Source organism: Apteryx mantelli, chromosome 5 (assembly GCF_036417845.1).
Source record: "Apteryx mantelli isolate bAptMan1 chromosome 5, bAptMan1.hap1, whole genome shotgun sequence".
Classification (NCBI taxonomy): Eukaryota; Metazoa; Chordata; class Aves; order Apterygiformes; family Apterygidae; genus Apteryx; species Apteryx mantelli.
The window spans coordinates 13455875-13476513 of NC_089982.1; the positions used below are offsets into that span (position 1 = coordinate 13455875).

At 36.9% G+C, this 20639-nt stretch overlaps 1 protein-coding gene across 4 annotated transcripts in view; it reads left to right on the forward strand.

Annotated features, from left to right (window-relative positions):
* Positions 1 to 20639, forward strand: part of CCSER1 (coiled-coil serine rich protein 1) — a 724845-nt gene that overhangs the window by 410598 nt on the left and 293608 nt on the right. Inside the window, exon 9 of one of the 4 annotated variants that reach the window (XM_067297078.1) lies at positions 17471 to 17503. The exons of the other annotated variants lie outside the window; for them this stretch is intronic. Coding sequence (XP_067153179.1) covers positions 17471 to 17479 — 9 coding nt within the window. The 3' untranslated portion in view covers positions 17480 to 17503. The remainder of the gene's footprint in view (positions 1 to 17470; positions 17504 to 20639) is intronic. 4 annotated transcript variants of the gene reach the window in all.

The following is a 20639-nucleotide window of genomic DNA, read 5'->3' on the forward strand; positions in this document are numbered from 1 at the left end:
ATTCTGAGACTGAGGCATTAACATCTCTTAGAAACTGTCATCACAAACGACACCTTTTCTCCTGGTTGCTCTAGTGTTTCCTTCTCTAGATTGATGTACTTAAACTGAAACCCAGGAAAAAATGAAGGCTCAAGACAGACCTGTGTTCTTCTGTGCATATTCCATATTCTGTGGAGAAGTATAAAAGTACAGCATGTTATGGTTATTAGATAAACTGTTCAGTAAAATAGTATAAAGGTCTTCTGCTGTTAAAGTCTGTTTGGGAATACAAAAACGCTAATAGTACAGGGCTTATTCTTTCAAGCAAACAAGTTCAACATTAAGATCCGCTTTAAAAAACGCCTTATGAAATGATCATCAGAATAAATCTGAGTAAAGAGAGCTTAAATAATAAGAACAGATTTCTGCTTCAAGTGAGTATGTTTCAGTTGCATTGATTTGGTATTTGTGCAAATTTTAATTAAAACTGTACTTTTAGCTCTGCTTAGCCATCCAGAGGCCTTTGGGAAGGGATAACTATAGATTAAAAAATCAACCTGTTTATCAGAAGTACCAAGCCTCTAGAATATGCGACCTGATTTTCACTCAATAACATTGTTGGCATGGCAGTGTCATTTAAGAAAGCATGTGTGTATTTCTGCAAAACTCACTTAACTGTTGAACACAAATACTTATGAAATATAGTTACACCAAGGCTTTATACTACATAAGTTATATCCACAAAATATATATTTTTTCCCCCTCACATTAGCTATTGCCCCAAGGGGAAAGTTTACCAAAGTAGTTGCCTTGGTATAGCTCTACTAGCAAATACGATATAGTGTATTCTTCTTCAAGTGTTTTTGTCATACTGTCAATGTCTTTTATGCTTGTGTACTTTTCCTCTATGAAGTTCTGCTGTCCCTGACCCCACACATACTCTTTACACTTCACTGTATTTCTTCAGTGATGGAAACAGTGTCTTAATCTTGCTTTCTTGTATATTTTTCTGTATTGCTCTAATGGTATGACTGAGTCCTGGACTGAAACTTATAACCTGCCATGGAAGAGTCAAGTTCAGCCTCCTTGCTCATTCAGTCTTCCATCAGATTGCTTAGGCTATAATAAGGGTGCATATTAATGACAAATTATGGTTTGGTCATGTAGACACCTGTCCAGTAGGAGCAGAACTCAGCTCGTTCTCCATAGGTCACTGAACATCTAGAAGAGAGTAACAGCTTTGTGACATGCTGTGGGCTTGACCTGGATTTGACTTGATGACCTACAGGTGAAATACTCCAGTGGTTCTGCTTTCTGGTATTCTCCCTCTGAAAATGTGAGAAACTTGCAAATGAAGAAGCTCTGTGGATAGGTGTGTTTTTTGGTTGGTGGTGGCTTTTTAGTCTAGAAAGATTGATCAAGGAATTTAACAGAATAATTCCAGTGAATTCCAGTTTGAGAATAAACTTTATAAATGAATATGCAAACAGGGCACACTATTTTTTTATATGATATATATGTGTATGTGTACATACACACAACATATGATATATAATACATATATTTAAACACAGACTATATATGTGTATGCACATGCACACACACACATATATATATATATATACACAAATGACATGACATGTGTGTGTATATTTATATATACACACAAATACATGACAATGGCCTTAGGGGTCTCTGCAATTTTACCCAATTAAGAGGTGTCACTCCAGAACTGAGAATCCAAATTTGCCTCTGCTTAATTGAATCTTCAGGTATGCCTGTGTCATTACAGTGTGCAAAGGCGAAGCAGGGCATCTTTGGAAGGACAGGACTTTAAGAAAGTAAATGTGTGGAAAATATTTTTCAGATCATGGGCATGTGACGTAAATTCAAGTAGATGAAATAATACAAAAATAAGGGGGAGGAAGGGGAGGCCCTATTAATGCAGTTATTTTCAGAACTGTCGGAGCATAATTCCAGTTCAGAGTTTCTCTGTGGCAAGTGACTGTGGAGTTCAGGTGAACAGCAGACTGAAGTTAACACAAGGTGCACAAACTAGATGTTTCAGTGCTTCATCATGATGAAAATAGGGTGAGGTTACTCTTCTTTTTAAAAGAAGACACTGTAAGCTGATGTGGTGGTTCGTTTCCAAAACAGAATTGTTCTCGTTATTGTTTTTCTTCAGCTTTGACTGAAAAGCTTTTTAGTGGTGTGTTGTGTGTGGTTTGTGGCTGTGTGTGTGGTTTTTTGTTGTTGTTTTTTTCCCATTTTGAGTGGGTTTGTCTCACTGTTACAGATTTTCTGAATGGCATGGACCATCCCTTTGCACAGAATACTTTGTAGTTTAATCATCTTTGGGCTTAACATAAGACGTTCAACAGGAAAGCCATCTCGTGATAATAAAGTGTATCAATGCAGAGAAGAAGTTTGTGTTTAGAAAGATAAGGAACGTGGTCACCTCTCCCTGAAGAGTGTGCTGTTTTCTGCCCTGGTAACTAGTGTACACAGAGAGTGCTTTTTTGGGAGGTAACTTTTAAAATGTTTCAGGTTTTTAGGTGTACTTACACTAGTGTGTGCTAAAAGTGTCAATGTACAATATTAATAAAAGGTTGCTCATTTAGCTTAGTGAACATGTCTGCATAACTGTATTGTACCATATGTTTTACTTATGGAATGACATCTCTCAAAGGGGTCTTAAGGGCCTCACGTTCACAGGCTCCATGAGTTTAGCTTTGCTAATGTCTTAGCATTTGTTGATCAGCTTTCCTGGTAATGACTCTAGGCTGCAGAATCTAAACATTTATTTATTTGTGAGGAATGTTAAGGAAATACCAAACCTGGCTACAGGTAACATTTTGTTGCCTGTAACCTGTTAACCTGGTAATGTTTTGTTGTGAATTGTACTTCTGTTTTTCTGGAGTTAGGTTAATCATTAACATCCCCTTTTTATGCATTTCTTATTGCCAGAGTCCTTGTATACATTTTGATATGAGTAAATAAACCACAGTATAACATGTCTTCTTAACATTGCCATTTCTGTTCTCCCACTAGGCACTCGATGAAGTGAAGTAGTTCCTGAATTGTACTATAAATAGTGCTATACTTCTGAGAAGGCTTGGGGTAGAGTTTTATACTTATGACTAATTAATGCAATTTAAAACGATCATGTACAAGGAGATGTCTTTCACAGCTCATCTGTTTTTATGTGAAAATAAGTGAAAATAACGATCCTTCCTTTTTCTCTGAAGTGTTGGCTGCTTTGGTTTTTCAGATGTAATTATTACAAGAGAATTGTGTGTACGTGCTTGTGCGCGATTGTCCTTGTTCAACAAAGTACCATTTAGCAACCTTTTTGTTAGCTGTATGTTGTGCTGGACTTGAGTCTCCACTGTGTCTGGTTTGAACCTAAATGGAGTACAGAAAACAAGCTGACCACATCCCATTTGTGTCTTAAGATTAGAGCCATGTGGTCTCACAGTCTGTTGTAGGGTTGGAAGTAATAATGCAATCTCTTTTTCTCATGCCCTGTGCTAGTCCCAGAACACCCATTTTCTGTTCCTCTCACCAGGCTTGGAAGGATGGCTATATAAGGGGCTAATATAAAGATGGCTATGTAAGGGCACCTTAGGTCCTGCTGTTAAAGTTCTTGCCTGCAGACATCATTCTTGGGCAGCCATCTTTGGCTATAGGTCCGTTCCTTGGCAGAGACAAGAAGTCTTTTACTAAATCAGTAAATAAATTAAAAAAAAAAAAAAAAAAAAACACCCTTCTTCTAAAAGAGAGCTTGCTCTCCATAGTTGCAACTGAACCATTTTATAACCTTAAAAATGTAAGTAGTTCATTGTAGTACAGCACCTTCTCTCTTAGCCTGTATACTTACTGGCATGACATATTCTTAAAAAATACTTTAAAAAGAAAAAGAAGAAAAAAGAAAAAAACTTAAGTTTCCTTTCATTGTCAATAGTTCATGTGTTTTTACACCTTTTAACTTGGAACTTCATACTGGTTTTAAATTTACAGTTAGGAAATATATTTTCACTTTGCCACATAGTGGGTATAACTAGTTTAGTGGAAGCCTAAAAATACTTAGGACGGAAATTGGAGCTAACTGACAGTTTTTTCCTTTGCAAAACTTCGGTCTAAAGTGTGAAGAGGAAAGAAAGCCCTAATGTCTGCTCATTATGGTGTACCTGCCCTTAAGAGCCAGGTCCTTAACTGGCGCAAGTAAGCGTAGTGCTGATGAGCTGTGCAGATTTAAAGTCCTGTCACCGTATGCCTAGAGGGAGAAGTGCAGGTCTCTGTTTTGAGAGAACAAGAGAATACTCCATTTACTTAACAACATGCTTTTGATGGAGAGGTATATTAGTGTAATGCCACACATGTAAAGATCATTGGCAGCTAGCTTATTCATTATTTCACGTTGTGTCTCTTGATGTAGAGAAGACTTGTGCATTGCTTAGGAAATAGGTGAGTACACAAAAGGCCAATGTTAATTAAGTTGCCTGTCTCCCTTTATGATTAATGGTGTGACCTCCTTAACCAAATAACCAAAGGAACAAAGTGCTATTTTTAACATCAGACTGGAAATAAACCAAAAGGTTGACCATGTCGTATGCCAACATAAAAGAAAAGCTTATCTGTGTAGTAAATGGAAAGCTAATCTTTCTGAAGTGAAATAAAAACACTGTCTCACAGACCTCATGTGGTAAAAATGAAGAAAAGGAGAGAATAATTTTCAAGGTTTAGTAACCCTTTTGGTTCTCCGACCCTTCTTAGGTTTATGGTAGCTGAAGTACACAATAGCAGCTAGGAGGAGGCAATCACAAAATTAACCAGAATGACAAGATGGCCTTTAGGGAAGATTTGAAAAAACTGTGCTTGAATCCTAGAAAAAATTTCTCTTCTATTCACAGGGTCATCTGTCATAGGTGATTATTACTGTCCTTTGCACTGCAACTGCTGTGAATCCTGTTATGTTTTTGTTGGCCAAAGGAATCAAAAATGCATTAAGACACTTCTAAGCTTTAATGAAACTTAGGAAGTGACTTTGAGTGGTTTTTACGCACTTACATCAACTTAAAAGCATGTTTGAATTGTCCTGGAAAAAGGTGTTTTACCAAGTCAAAACATCTTAGCCTTGCAAGAAGAGTTACCGAAAAGCTAAATATGGTATGAGAATTCTGGTTTTGTGAAAAGAAATTGGACACAGCTTTTATTGCTGACTCTCTTGGTGATGGGATATTAAAACTGTATATACTTTATGCCCTTTTGGGGTGGAGAAAAAAAAGAAGGATGAAAGAAAAAAGGGTTTGTGCTTTTCCTCATCTCGTACTTTCCATGGTCATCCAGAAGATTCTTACCCTGCCAAAACTGTATTATTGTCTTTAGGAATTTGGTAGACTATAATTTTTTCCAAAGAAAAAAAAAATCTCTTGAATCGGAGACAGTTAAAGCACTAAGAGCAGAGTATGATTTTATAGTTTAATCAACAGGGCATTCTGTGTGTGTATACACAGAATATAATGTAATAAGTGCCTAAAGAGAAATAAAGCTGACTTAGTAAGGAGATGTGCAATATGTTGTCATAAGGATTTAAGTCTTTAAGCTTTAAAAGACAGAGTTCCAAATGATCATCTGAGAAGCCGCAGGAAAGTCTATATAATACAAGTTCAAGTTTTGTATCTATTCCTAAAAAGGTGTGATTGAACATAGAATGGCATTCAGGCCATTCTTTTAAAATACTAAAAATAACAGCAAACTCCATTTAAGCCACTGTGAGGAACTTTCTTCTTCAGCAGGAGTGAAAACTTAGCAGTCTTAAGCTTTTTGCCTGCAGTTCCATAAAGGTGTAATACTCTTCTGCAGATGACTTCTGGAAGTGAAAGTGAAGATCTGTATTTTCCTGGTGTCAGGATACTTTGGTTCTAAAATTTTTAGTGCAATCCTTTGCATAGTAGGTAATTTTTATTGCAAACTAACTTTGTTGTTGTTATTTGGGGGGTTTGGAAGAGCTAACCTTTTATTTCAGGTAAGCGTCAGAAATAACTAGTGGTTTTTTGGGCCTCCTTTCTGGCAGTCTGTTACAGGACAGACAGGCACTCTTTCATTTTTTTTATTTTATCTTTTTAAAATGAACTCGTACAGTGGCTGTGATGGCATGGCGAGGTTTGGAGTCTTCAAGTGGTAATCCAGAAGAGGAACTCCAAGTCAGTAAGACAACTCTAGTGGCTTGAAGCATCTTTGACTTCAGTTCCGTGACTAAATTTAAACTCAGTTTAAATTTAAATTTCAGGTTTAAATCCTCTCAGAAGCCTCAAAGAGGAAAACCCTAAAGATTTAAACTTGTCTCATTTCAGAAATAACTTATTAGAACCAGAAAACAGATTAGATTGCAAGTCACCCCCTCTCTCCAAAATGCATTTGTGATTTCAGTTTAAAGGTGTTTCAAATATTTAGAATTAACTTTAGTATCACTGTATAATTTTCCTCTCATGTGAATATTTCTGAAAAAAACTGACGGAAGAAAAATGATGTTAAGATACAAAGACTTGTTACCATAGGCAAGGTTCAACCACCATTCATTAAAACAGTTATTTTGTAGCTAGGGAAGCTGTCTGTGTTGTATACCTCACCTGAGTTGGTAAAGTTTCTGCTGTTTCTATACTATCAAGTAGCAAACACTGACAGCAGTAGGAATTAATCTGAAGATCATAGCAGTTGGTTCTGAGGACCTGGTATCTGCTTTGGCCATGTTTTGCAGGGTTTTACTGCTAAGTCTGGTCCCCTGCTTTGAACACCTGTTAGTAGCTGAAGCACACAGGCTGTGCTCCTGCAGTATGGTTTTTTTGGTTCAGTTTGATCTGAAAGGAGCTGAGTTCATGCGCTTTGGGATAATTATGTGGTATAAACTGAGATAAAGAGCAAAAAGAAATGGCTCTTTAATTTCTCTTTCAAAATTGCATTCAGAAGCCTACCTAAACTCAAATGTCAATGTGGATGCACCCTTAGACTTGTTAAGTTTTTAGTGACTTGTTTTGAGGCCGTAAGCTAAATGGGTTGCCTGTGACTTCACCTCTGGAAGCGTGACCTGAGGTCTGTCATGGGAATGAAGTGAAAGGACTTGTGCTTACTCTGAACCATGGAGATGCTGTAGGTCATGTCAAAAGATTGAGAAGTCAGTGATCTCTTCCCCTCATCATAGAGCTATGAAGTGAACTGAATATGTTTAAACTGTATAATTTCATATATCACTGCATTTCCTTATTAAAATGATCTGAAATGGACTGTTCACCCAAATGTAACACAGGCTCTATTACTTCAAAAAGCTCTAAAGTTGTTATTTCTTTGGTATTTGAAGAAATAAGTTTTTAGCACCATGAAATACCCTGTTTGGGTTTTGAAGTGTACTTCCTTCTCCATGCAGTGATTGAAATGTTCATTGAAGTCCATGCTTTGCTGCTTTTCAGTGTCTGTAGATCACTGAGAAGATGCACAGATTTCAAGTGAAAAGAGCATTGTTCCTCCCTTGCGGTGTCTAATCAGTTTATAAAAATCCTGCTAGTATTATTATCCCAACGTTTATGCTCACATTTATGCTGTTGTGGTATCATCAGTGTAGATCTAAAGAGAGACTGGAATCCCTGAATGCAGAGTGATAGTATAAAATTGATTTGCTAATGAAGGAACTAGCACACTTAATTCTCTCTGATTATCTATGAATGATTCATCATATTAACCTCTGTTGTTCTACAGTTTCAAGCAAGTAGATATCAGTCACTTCTAGAAGTTGATGACAGGATTTCTGTTATGTCTGATTAGGTCAGATTTGTCCCTTGCAATTATGAATACAAAGAAAACAAATTCTCTATGTGGAAGAGGTTTGTACTGCTATTTTGTGATGTTGGCCAGACTTCAAGTTTTCTTCCCATTTAAACCCCATTGCCTTCAAATAGCTCTGTGTCTGCATTTCGCTGGTGTTGTTTCTTGCTGTACGCTTTCTCTGTATGTGACTAAATGTATTGATTAAATAGGTCTTGATACATCATTATTCTGTTTACATTTCTCAAAAGTTCAGAGCCAAAATCTGATTTCTGTATTTATACGGAATGATGTTTAATTCCCCAAAATGGTGCTCTTCGTAGAATAAGTTGCTCTTCAGCATAATTTTGGAATCTGTATGTTAAAATTTTAAGCAACAATAATAAAAACAAACCAAAGCTTTGAATAACTGAGCATTGTTTAGTTCTAATAGACAACACTTAAATTGGGGAATGGGATGTCCCAGTGTAAATGTCTGTCTTCAATTTTTAAGTCACAAAGTAACTAATCTTACGATAAAACACCAAATGATTTTGGTATTTATTGAGCCTCTCATTCTTAAAATGCATTATATTACTAGAAGAGGAAGCTGGGCATCAGGCAGTTTTGTTTATTCCACTTGGGGAATCGACCTGGATCTCTAGGCACTCAAAGAGCTGCTTTTTGAAAGTCTGGCTTTTGCTGCATTATTCACAGCTCTAAAATGGGAAGATCACACTCTAAGAAGTGGCCAAGGATTTAGCTTCACATTTCTCAAACATCAGAAATCTTGAATTATGGAGAAAGTGAAATCAGTTGTGCCTTTTAATGACACAATTCTGTTCACTGCTAAATGCTTTGCATATCATTTGAAGACACACACATTCTTTTGCATGTAGTCCTTAGTGATATTCTTAGGTGGACTGTATGTTTTGGGAAGCGCTTCAAAATAGTCTTTTTCATTCTTGTATGCTTTAGAAACACTCAAGCTGTTAACGATGTTCTTATTTTTAAAGTACCATTGTAACTTTAGCCTCTATATTTGAGGCTGTAATATAGCTTTTATAAAATACAACCAATTAGTTCATGTCTTCAAGCTGTTGTTTTGATAAAGTATTTTTGTATCATTCACACTCAGAATTTGGTGCTGTTGTTGGAACAGCTGTATAGTTGTGGGTTGTTTCTTGGGTGTGTGGGTTTTTTTGTTTGTTTGTTTTTTGGAAACTGATCACTTTGAAAATACTTAAATTATGGAAGGCTCACTATACTGAGAATAAAATACCTTGGAAGGATTGCAGATGAAGACTTTTACCAGCTTTGTGCTCACATATGGCATGGGTCTTAATGCAAGTTGCCTCTGCAATGGAAATATTGAAAAGGTAGAAGGTATTTCTCTTGCCTTCCTTGTGAAAGAAGAAATCCTGCTGAATCATAGTGCTTTTGTGTAGGGGGGGGGGTCAAGGGTGGATGAGCAGCTGATGAAGAGTGCTAGTTCTGCGGTGGAATTCAAAGACTGGTAAGAGTAACCAACAAAGCCTGAAGCATGTTCCATATTGTCATGGGATTTTTTGATGCCATACAGGATTATCCAATAAATTGCCTGACTGTTTTCAAACTACAAATATGGTTACAGATGCATAATTGCTTAATAATAAGTACTTTTCTCCATCTTGTCCTCTGAAGCTACTGTTTCAAATAGTCATTTATTGAAGCAAAACAACTTGAATGAAATCATAAATGAATGCAATGCATTTCACTGAAAGGCTGAAAAAGCTATCGGTGTCACATGTAGTACCTGACACTAAGTGCTATTGCAAGCAGGAAGTCTGTGATATATCGACATTAAATAGGAAATCATTAATAACAACTGATATTAAATCTGTACAGTGGTACTGAGTTACTGCAAAAAATGAGGTAGTGGGATAGAAAATTGTTTTCCCATTAAGTGAGAATTTCCGTTAAGCCTCTTGATACTAAGCAGAGATGACTGTGTTCATCCTCAATGTTTCAATATTTAAAGTATAAAACATTAGAGTCTTTTTGAGTAACTATTTTTAAATAAGTTTATTTTCAGGTTATGAATATGTTTCTTAGTGTGGAAAGCAGGGGGGTTTTTTGAAATCTTTTAAAGAAATGTTTCTTTATGAAATATTTTAAAAATGTCTGTTATATCTGCAGGTGTATTGGAGAAGTTAGTTGACCAAACTGCACAAGTTGAAGGGACCCGGGGTTATGGAGCTAGAGTAACAGGGCAGTAGGCTATAACCTTTTTCTTCGTGCCTTGTGCAGACCTGTTCATCCAGTTCTGTGAACTGAAGTTCAGACCAGCATACCCTTAAATCCCCAATGCTGTTTTGCGGTGCAGAGGGTATTATCACTTTGGAACTTTGTGCTCTTACAGCTTGTCCTCTCTACAAAATCATTACGCTGAAGTTCAGGCAGTAGGAATCCTACTTTGGATCCATTGACACCAGAGCAAAGGCTCTTAGGCCAGTACAGCTTGTTCTTCAAATGGAACTGTGCTCACGTAAGAGTTTCTTAGCTGCAGGGCGAGTGTGGAAGTCTCTAAACAGTAGGTCTGAAAGATGTATCTGCTGAATACAACTTGCTTCTGTCTACAGCAACAACCTAACGTGTGATATAAAAACGAATGTTGTTGCTTTATACTCCACGTGCATGCGAACTGTATTAGGTGCAAGTCCTGTCAGTAGGAGCTGCCCATGTGTCTCATGATGGTATGAGCTGTTGAAATGTTCACCACCCAGACTAACCAGCTGGCTTTAGTGGCAGTGTAAATGCTGTCGTAGCAAAGACTGCAATATGCTGGTTTGTCTGCTTCAGTAGGACGTTGTATTCCTAACTAATACAACTCTTGCATGTGGAACAGCTTAGTTGGTGACTGCTGGAAAACTGCTTAATTTTTAACCTTGAAAATCTTGCAGGTTCCAGTGTTCCCACTTACTGAGACTCTAAATGGCCCTTTAAGGGGAGCTGATAGCTAATGAGCAAAAGAAATAGAATGATTTTAAATCGTCTCTGTTTGCCCGGGTGGCATTGGCTTTCTGTGTATTAAGAGAAATGTCCTTATTGCAGGAAATACAGGTGTGAATGTAGTGGGGATTATGGCTGTCCCTGGGGCTTCAGAATTCTCTGTCAGTAGCGGTTTTCGGCTAGTTCAGAGGGAAAGAGCATTTGGTATTGCTGAAAGAATGAATGGGCTCTTTGTTTGTTTAAGGACGCTTATGGTAATGTCTTAGTCTCCAAGACACTAGTGTACTCTCTGCAGAAAGAAATAGTGTGAAGTTACATATGCGTGGCGGTTCATGTAGTTCACTGATGCATGGCATGACGATCTTAAAAGGGGAAAAAATACACTGTTTGATCGGTTCAAATGTTACTGTTTTTCATTTGAGTTACGATGATAAGCAGGTCATAATGTGTCTTCTGATGTCTGCCGTAAGAATATTTTTTTGTTTCCTTCTAACAGTGATTTAGTATTGTGAGGATCTCGTTCCTGATTTTGGTTTGTAGAGATGAGTGTAATTTCCTTCCGCTAGTTTTAGCGGTGGAAACAATAACGTCTGAAATGAAAATCCATATTTTGAAGCCATAAATTTGGAAGCTGTGAATTCTCATGTCTATTGAACAATATGAATAGGTCTTTTTAATCAGAAAAACCCTATTCAAAATAGGCTTTTTAGGAGTGATCATGTTGAACAGTGATTTTGCTAGTACCTGATGTTATTTTTGCTGGTTTATCGACAGACAACTTGATGATTATTATTTACTTGCATTACTTTAGTGCAGAGGAGCAATTTGAGAGGAGGCGCTAACTGTGCTAGGCAGAGCGCAGACGTACAGCAATCAGTAGCCTCTATTGCGAGGAGCCCAGCAGGGACGGGGGGAGCTGGCAGGGCCTTTGCCTTCCCCAGTTTGTTAGCTCGTTATTTGTGGAGAGACTTTGTTAAGAGTAGGGTAGCTAAAAAGAAAGACAAGGCAGGTGAGCAGACTGTGGCAGAGAAGGGAAGGATGAAGGGCTAGAACAACTGAGGAGGAAAACATGGGAAGCAAAGCTGCTTTTTTCTTTTTCAACTTTTTTATTGGGGTTATTTATTCTTTCTGCCTTTAATTCACATTTTTCTTGTACTTTTAGAAGTTACCATTAATGAGTTGCTTCAGAAATGTCAATTCACAATGTAAAGTCAGTGTGTTCTTAGTCCATAGATGGTTATTTGTGTCTAAGTATTTGTTGAATCTGCCACACAAAAATGCCTCTATGGCTGAGCTAGATGTAACTTCTCTTTCTTACATATGCGCTTTCTTCTGGTTTTAGTATTTATTTTTTTTCCCCACTTAATTGATGGCTTATGCGAAGTGAAAATTCGTGTCCTTATATCAAAGTTTTGCTGAAGACATGTCCTTGTTCTACACTTGGCTGTAGATAGGAACAATTGAAAATTAGATGTGGTTTTGTTTTATAATGTGTTGCATTATGATTAATTGCCTCATTGAAAATCTCTGTCTGGATTAATTAAGAAATGTAGGTCTATTACGCACTTCCCCTTTTGCAATACCAGGGCAGTAATCATGACTCCTGGACTGCAGAAGGGAAAAGACTAAGCTGCAAGCAGTTGTGGTGATTTAATATACGCTCAGGTATATGGAACCATAATTACCAATTCCTTTTTTCAAGTACTGGTTGCAGTGGATTACTTCTAAATGTCCATACTATCAGCCAAAAAAAAACATTTAAAAAGTATTGATACTGAAGATATTTTTACTTCTGTTTAGAATTTTCTATCTGTAGATCTATTATGTGATGTCATCTTTAATCCCTTTACTCTTTACTGAGAATTTACATAGAAGAAAGAAAGGGGAAAATAGTCAAGAAGGTAATGTCAAGTCTTCAGCTGGGCTTTTGGGGGGGCTGGATGCAAATTTTAGCTTCTCATATCAAGCTTTTTAGCTAGGTGGCTCAGTCCTTAGCTGCTTTTTTATCAGTGTGTTTTTGCTTATTTCAGAAGATTTGGTTTTTCACTATATGAAGCTGTGGCCTGGAGATTAAGTGGTTTCAAGCAATTAATACAACATACATTTTTCTTGGGTTTTTTTTTGTGTTAGTAGTTCTTCCTTCTCATCCTGGAAATAAGGAACTAACTAGTCCATATAAAAGGGACTTTACGGGTCCTGTTATTTAAATCTCTGCTAGAGAACCACACATGCTGCACATGCATATACATGCATGTGTATGTGCGTGCACACACACATATAAAAACAGGAAATAAAAATATTGTCCACCCATGAAAAATATTACAGAAACAATCATTTCCTCTTTGGATTAATAGTCTGAACAAGAAAATGAGTGAATATGTATCAGTATTACATGGAAGGATTTTAAGCAATATGTTAAAAGCTTTAATAAATGTTGCCCTTAATGGATACATCATGAAACAGCTGTGAGATGTTAGAAACTTTAGAGGGTGTTTTTTTTTTCCCCCGAGATGTGCTGGATCTCTGATTATCATATTAAAGGTTCATCTGACTATGGAATTTTCTCAAGCTATCACGGAGTGTCAGTAGTGGGCGGTCTAGTGTGACCAAACTGGTTTTGCTTGGGAGCTATTTGAGCATCTTACTGTCTTACAGGGATAACCAAGTTACTGCAGTGTGGGGTAGCTCTGTTCATAAGATTATGAATGAAAGATCAAACGTATTTTTGCCACTGAGATGAGTATAGGAACTCAAGGAAAATATGTAATCTGTATGTTTCTGGGTACTTAAGTGTTTTACATCTCTGACTTTTACATCGTCTTGCAATTTAAAGGGAAATAAGGCCTCAACTGCCAAAATGTGTCTGTCACCACATGGAGCAAGCAAAACCCTGCTTTGTAAGATGTCAAAGCAAACATTTTGCTTTACTAGCTTATTTTTCTTCCAAAGTGGAAGTACCTGCTTCCGAACATGTTAATTATAGATTGAAAATAAGACTTCATTTTCATATTACAGGCTACATATGAAATATTAGCTTCCAGATGAATAGCCTGACATTAGCCTGTTTACATACTGGTGTCTGTGAAATGACTATTTTAACCATATTAAATGTAAATGATGCATTTCATTTTCTCATTTAATGACTTCAATGATACCCTCTTTCATCTTTATTAAAAAAAAGAAATTATTGGTTTTAGTTTTCAAAAGGCATTAGTGGCATTGTCGGTATGTTAAAGTTGCACTCAGTCTCTAAGATGCAATCTCAACTGTATTCAAAAACTCTTCTTTATAATAAGCCAGAGATTAACCTAAAAATGACAGGGAAGGTCATGAGCAATGCAGAAGAGTCCCATCCTATGCTCCAGGTCATTTCCTGCTGCAGAAAAGCACTTGAGCATTATGTGTGGTTTAAATACGTAGTATTTTAAACTAATTTCAGTCATACCTGGACTTAAAATTAGGCACATGTTTAAGTCCTTGGCCAAAAGTTAGGCTTCAATTTCCATGAAATTCATTGTGAGCTGTGTTGCCTGATCCCTTTGAATGCTTGCAGCTTTCTCAGGTCATAAAAACATAAGGGTATAAGAACAACCATTTATATTCCTAAGAATATAAGAAGAACGATCAGTTGGTTCAAATGAAAGGTCCATCTTGGCTAGTATCCCCTCTCCAACAGTGGTCAGTAGCAGATGCCTTGGGAAAGAGGGTAAGAGTGGGGCAAATGCTACACTGACATACAGTGGAAGTGGGCAGCCAGGAGCTGAGAGTCTGGGGGAGGAGAGTAAGGATAGCTGAGGAAGCCCTTTATGGATTAGATGTAATGTGAAGTGGATCCATCAGTCTGAGTAATATGTACAATCATAAAACATAAATCTTCCAAAAGATCAGTAAGCTCTTTTTCCACATGCACATATATGCAGGCAGTGTTATTGTTTTATATCAGTATGACATTGACATTTAAGGGTTGCCAGTCTTTCATCAGAAATTAAGATTCAGCTAAATCTCCTTATGTCAAGATGCTGTTGTGGTTGGAGAGGCCCTCAAACTACACGGCCAGGGGCTGACACTCTGGGTGCTGCTGAAATTGTTTTCTTGTGGGGGTCAGCTTTCAAAGGCTCCAGTATAGTCTCGGGCGACCTTGTGATTTTTTTGAGTCATGCTCCTTCCAGATGCATCCTTGGGAAATATTTGGGTATTGTTTCTTTATTCTTTCTCTTCCATGCATACACAAGCATCTGGACATTTATGGTAGGTGTTACCTGAATCGGTGTGATGTGTGGTTTTCTGGCTTCATCCAACTGTCTGGTTCCAGAGGGAAATGTCACTAAGACTGTGTTTTCATTGTGCTTCAGCCCCTTTTTGTCCAGGCTTCTGCACTCTTCCAGTCTGTAAAGAGATGGTGTTAGCCAGGTCACCGACTGCTTACATCTGTCTCCTAGTCAGTGTTTTAGTTCATCACCCTGATCTTGACAGAAGCCAAATAGGAGGAGAGCAAAGCTGAGCTCTGGCTAGCAGAATGGATTACAAAATCAGCGTTCCTTTGGTGATTTCACTGTTTATTTTTACCTAAGACCAAAAAAAAAAAAAAAAAAAAGCAAGCTTATGCTGACTGAAGATAATGTATTGAGCATAATAGAATTAAATATGAAAAAAATGTATTTAGTAAAACGCAGAGATTAATATTTTATAAACTTTTTAAAAGTCTAGTTCCTTCATTTGAATCCTTCTATTTAACGTACTGTTAACCTAGATGTGGATTTTTATTTACATACATATGCAGATTTCTTCAATATTACTTCATATTTCTACCCAAAAGGCCATCAATATTCAGCATGACTAATTTGTGTCACTTCTAATTTCCTTGCTTCCATTAATGTGGAATTAAGAAACTAACACTGACTCATGGGTAATGATATGTACTAACATGTCTCATAAGTATTCGTATGTTCTCCCAATAAATTTTTAATCTTCTTTCAGATCAGCTGATGAGAATAAAATACGTATATCAGTATTAGGAATTCACTGTGATATGTCCCTGATAAGCTGACTAGGCTGTGTGTATAAGTTTAAGCTTGAAAACATTTATTATTCTTCAGAATGGCTAGGTCATATATGTAAAAATGGTACTGCTCATACTGGATTTTGTGACTTTTTACCCCCTTCAAAAGGGCTACATCCCTAGTGCCCCAAGCAGCTTACTGAAGGTCTCCCTCACAGGCCCCAGCAGAGCAGGGAGCCGGTTCCCTGGCCTCTTTCAGAGCTTTCTTGCTCTCCTTGAACTAAAAGTGTATGATGAGCTGTGGCGCAAGGAGTCCTGAAGCCTTCAAATTCTTCTTTGCTATGAAGAACAGGCGCTTTCTATGTTTGGCCAGTTCTGTGGGGGCTTATAATGAGTAAGTTGATCTCTGGAAGGGTCCTTCAACCCTGAAAATGAAACTTACTGTAATGGCAGCACTTGTGGGGTTTGTTGTTGTTGTTTTTTTTTAAAAGGCATACCCACCAAACAATACCACTTCCTTGAAATGAAGTAATTACATATACATTTTTAAGAAATGGTTAATTTCTCAAATAAAAGCCTCATGACAAGGAAAGCTTTTTATTTTGAAAGGAAAAAGTAGGACTTCTTATTCTGTGAGCAAGCTGCTTAAACACTTTAGCACTTGGTAGTGTTCTGAAACTTTAGTATGAGATGGGAGTTTCTTTGCAGGAATTTATTCTACAGGATGAAGTTCTAAAGCCGTAATTTCTAGTTTGGGTGGGTGGGGGCTTGTTTTTTTTTTTTGTGTGTGGGGGGTTTTTTTTAAAGCCTGTTGGCCAATTTCACATGAGAATTATTAGAATTACTAGTTTCTTGACCTTTTGGAAAAAAAACCCTCTGTGTAGAATGGAAAATTTTGATGAACACCACACCAATATGTTTTAGAAAAAGACTGTATGGATTATGATTGTAAGTCATTTTAGTCCAGAGTGTAGCTCAGGGAGAAAAAATATAGAAATATTTTTTTTATGTGGGTTTACCCTAAACTCCTTGTTTATATAGTTCTTGATATAACTAGTTTTCATGAAACATCCCCCTCACTTCATATAAAGCAGATCTATTCAGACTCCTGGAAAAAAGTACCCTCTACCACCCCCTTCCATCCCCCTCCCATCCCCCCCCCCCCCCCAAAAAAAAAGTGATCTTAGCTGGTGGTATTTAATAATTATCCTAACAAAATGCAAGAGTTTTTTTGCTAATTAATCTTTCAAAAATGAAAACTGTTAAAAGAAATTGCATCTTAGTGAAGACTTCCAAGAAAAGTCCTGAAAATTATAAAGCTATTGTCCTTGTAGAATGTAACAGAAAGGTAGAAGGAGGAGAAAACAGTTTATGTATTAGAGAATAGTGGGCAAGAAACCTGTAGTCAGCAAAGCTGCTGTACATCTGCGTACAGAGCATTACAATTCTTCGATAGATACTAGGTAATATGTTAATATTACAGTAAAGATGCAGAAGATGAACATTTTCTTAAACTTGAAAGTAAAAAAACACACTTTATTTCTAAGCCAATGTTTTTACAGCTTCAGGAAATACAAAGGACTTAATGTTTTTTTTTCTTTCAGACAAGTACAGGTAAAGGATTGATTTTGCTGAACATGTCTTGTGCTGAATTTCTCTTTATTTATTTTCTTTCATTTTGGTTTTTTTCTTTCTGTTCCACAGACAGAATAGAAAATTAATACACTACATTTACAGGTATGTTGAGATCCTTGAAGGCCTATTTCTTCCATAGTGTTGTTCAGTCTTTCATGTGTACATCTGTCAAAGTTGGCAGGTTCTCAATTGCGTTTGACAGCAAATACTATTTTACGCACCAGAATCCCATTGCAGAATGCAACTTGAAATGGTTCTCCACCAAGTCCATCATTTGCAAGTCAAACTCTTAAAGTTACAGTCTGCATGTATAGTTTTGGATGCAAGAGAGTGAGACAGTCTTCCATTTTCATATGCTTATTCCCTGTGAGTTCTTATAAGGTTGGTCCTCAGCGTACGTTAGCAAAAGATAAAGTCACCTCGGAATGGAAATGTGAGATTTTTGGCATGTATTTGTTGTTCAGCATGCGCTTTATTACTTTGCTAACATGGAACAGGAAAGAAGAAATATTCTTTTGGATCAATTGTATTGATCCAAAATAAGGGACAAACTTTTGAGAGGATGTGTCGATGGGTGGGAAGCCGCTAACTGAAAGAACGCTTTCTATCCCTAGTCATAGAAGTTCAGCTTTATCATGCATCTGAAGTCTCAGCATGAATAAAAGAGTTTTCTCAGCACACAGGAAATTATGCTTGCCTTCTACATCTTCATTCTGATGTTTGGGAGAACATAATAGGAAAATTGTAGAAGGTACAGCAATCTGAAATCATTCATGGTCATCTGTGGAAAAGGCTATGGTTGAATTTTAAAGACCCTAGTGTCTCCAGAAAGTCTCAGACACCGCTGGTTCTTAGCGAAAGAAACTGGCCTTGTTTTGTCGGTATTTTTTTGCTGATGTTACATGGCAGTTAAGCAGGGTGTGACTGAAGTTGAACTGCTAATCATTAACTGTTTAGAAGCAGAACAAAATCTCTCAGGATTTACATTCTCTAAGTGTTTGTTAAACATAATAAATTGCATTTTCAAACAAAATGCTTAAACTCAGTTTCTTACCTTGCAAGCCATGAGTTATGGATTCATTTTCTGTTTCTCTGCAACTCTTGATATTGTGCATTCTTGTAATGGAATTTAAAACCTACTTTTATAGACACTTGATCTAATTCACTGTTGCTGAAGTAACATAAAATTCCAAGTTCGGTATTTGGCAGTCAAACAAAGGAGGAATTGTCTGTCAAGTATTTTGTGTTTAAGTATAATTATCATGGATCTTTTTTATTTTGTAGTTTGTTGGGTTGTTTTTGTTCCTCTCTGGGTTGTAGGTAGTGTCTGGTTGAATGAAAGATTATAATCAGTTAAGAATGTTGTAGGTATAAGAGCTGTGCCTTCAAATGTCTTATATCCATGTACTGCTTTGTTTTCCATGCTTCACAGTTCTTACTGTGAAATTATAGTGCTTGCTTGAAATCACACAGAAAGCATACGGTTTACATGAGCTTTTATAGGAATGTTTTAATGATTGTCATTTCATAATTGTTAATGGAGAGCAAGTCAAGTATTCGGTGTCAAGTATTCAGTTTTTGACTTTTAAGTATTCTTTAAGCAGTTGTTTGGAATACCAGAAACCATTTCAGACAGAGTTTGGTTTGTTCATTTTAGGGTTTTTTTGTTTTGTGTGTGTTTTACTTTTTCCCAAGTCTGAAGGAATGATTTTGAAATACTTCTGTAGAAAACGAACTTCTATTTTAACAGGTGATTTCCTGATTTCAAATGTTAATATAGCAGGCTTTTAGTGCCTAGATGCTTTCAACCACATATGATTTGATACCAGCAGATTCTGTGCTTGCTTTCATCCTTCACTGGATTTTAACAGTCTTTATCACAAGGATGTTGGAGTAGTAATCAGCTTTCAAATGGTGTGGCTTTCTCAACGACATGACCCTGCGATGAGGTTGGCTGCTGCAATCATGCAAGATTGAAATATGGCAGGGAAGCAGGGTGGTGATTAAAATGAATTTAGAAAAATAATATTTGGAATCTGTTTTATTTATACGTAGTTAAAGTTTCTGTGGGGTTTTGGATGTTTAAGTTGGAAAGTTTCTGATCACTCTTGAAGTTTTGTGGGTTTTTTTCTTTTTTTTTTTTTCCTCCTGCTTTTAGTGGAAGCTCTAGCAGAGAAATTTTGCTGATGTAGTAGGAACTGCCCAGTTTCCTGTAAGGCAAGCTGCACCAACCCAAATAAATTTAGAGAATGCTTAATTTAATAAAACTAAATTCCCCTTAGCCGCCTACCTTCTTGTAGGTAGTGTGGGAGGGGGGTGGCATAATTGGGGCTGCGATATATCCCTGTGGTGGAGCTGTGGCCATTAAGGCACATCCTTATAGCAAAATATCTTCGCCCAGGACACAGCTTGTTGCCAGAACGCTGAAGTAAGCACAAGGGGTGGTTTGGGGGTGTTTGGGGTGTGGTGTGTTTTGTGTGTGTGTGTTTTTTGTCAGTTTGCTTAGTTTTGTTTTTCCTGGTGTTGTCTGGGTGTTTTGGCTCTTACAGATGATTGCTGAATTCAGTTATAACCAAGGAAAGGTTTAAAGAATTATCTTAGAATATTTTGATGCTGATGAAAATCAGCTTTCTATTTAGTTGGCGGTATGTTATCTGTAAAAGTTAGCAACATATCCTTCTACTGGGTGTATCTGCCTTACTTATTCTCTGCTTACAAACCATCACAGCTGTAGCTTACAGTTTTTAGAAGAACAGTTAACTGCTGATGAACAAAGTAGCAAGCTAATTAACAGGAATGATTTTTTTTGCCTTATTACAATGTTCTAGCTGATTTTGTTCCAGATTGTTCCTTTCTAGACTTGTCATCTGAAGTTTCAACTTCGATCCCATTAGTTTCCACGCTTTCTGCATCTGATGTATGGCCATTGCTTTGTTTTGCTCTCCTTCATTCATCTCTTAAGATGTTCCAAGATCATCATTATCTAATCATTCAAAAGACTTTTTTTATTATTTTATTTTTTTTATACACTGTCAAGACTAATAAAATGTTTTAAGCATTGTTGGAGAGGATTTTCTTTTAGGAGTGTTTGATAGTTAAAAGAAATAGATTTGAATAATAATTAAAACAAGAACAAAAACCCCAAAGAGCTTATATTATCTGCTTTGACAAAGTATCTGCTAAAAAGGGTGCATTATGACAAAATAGCTAATGACTTCTCCTAATTCCAGCTTTTTCA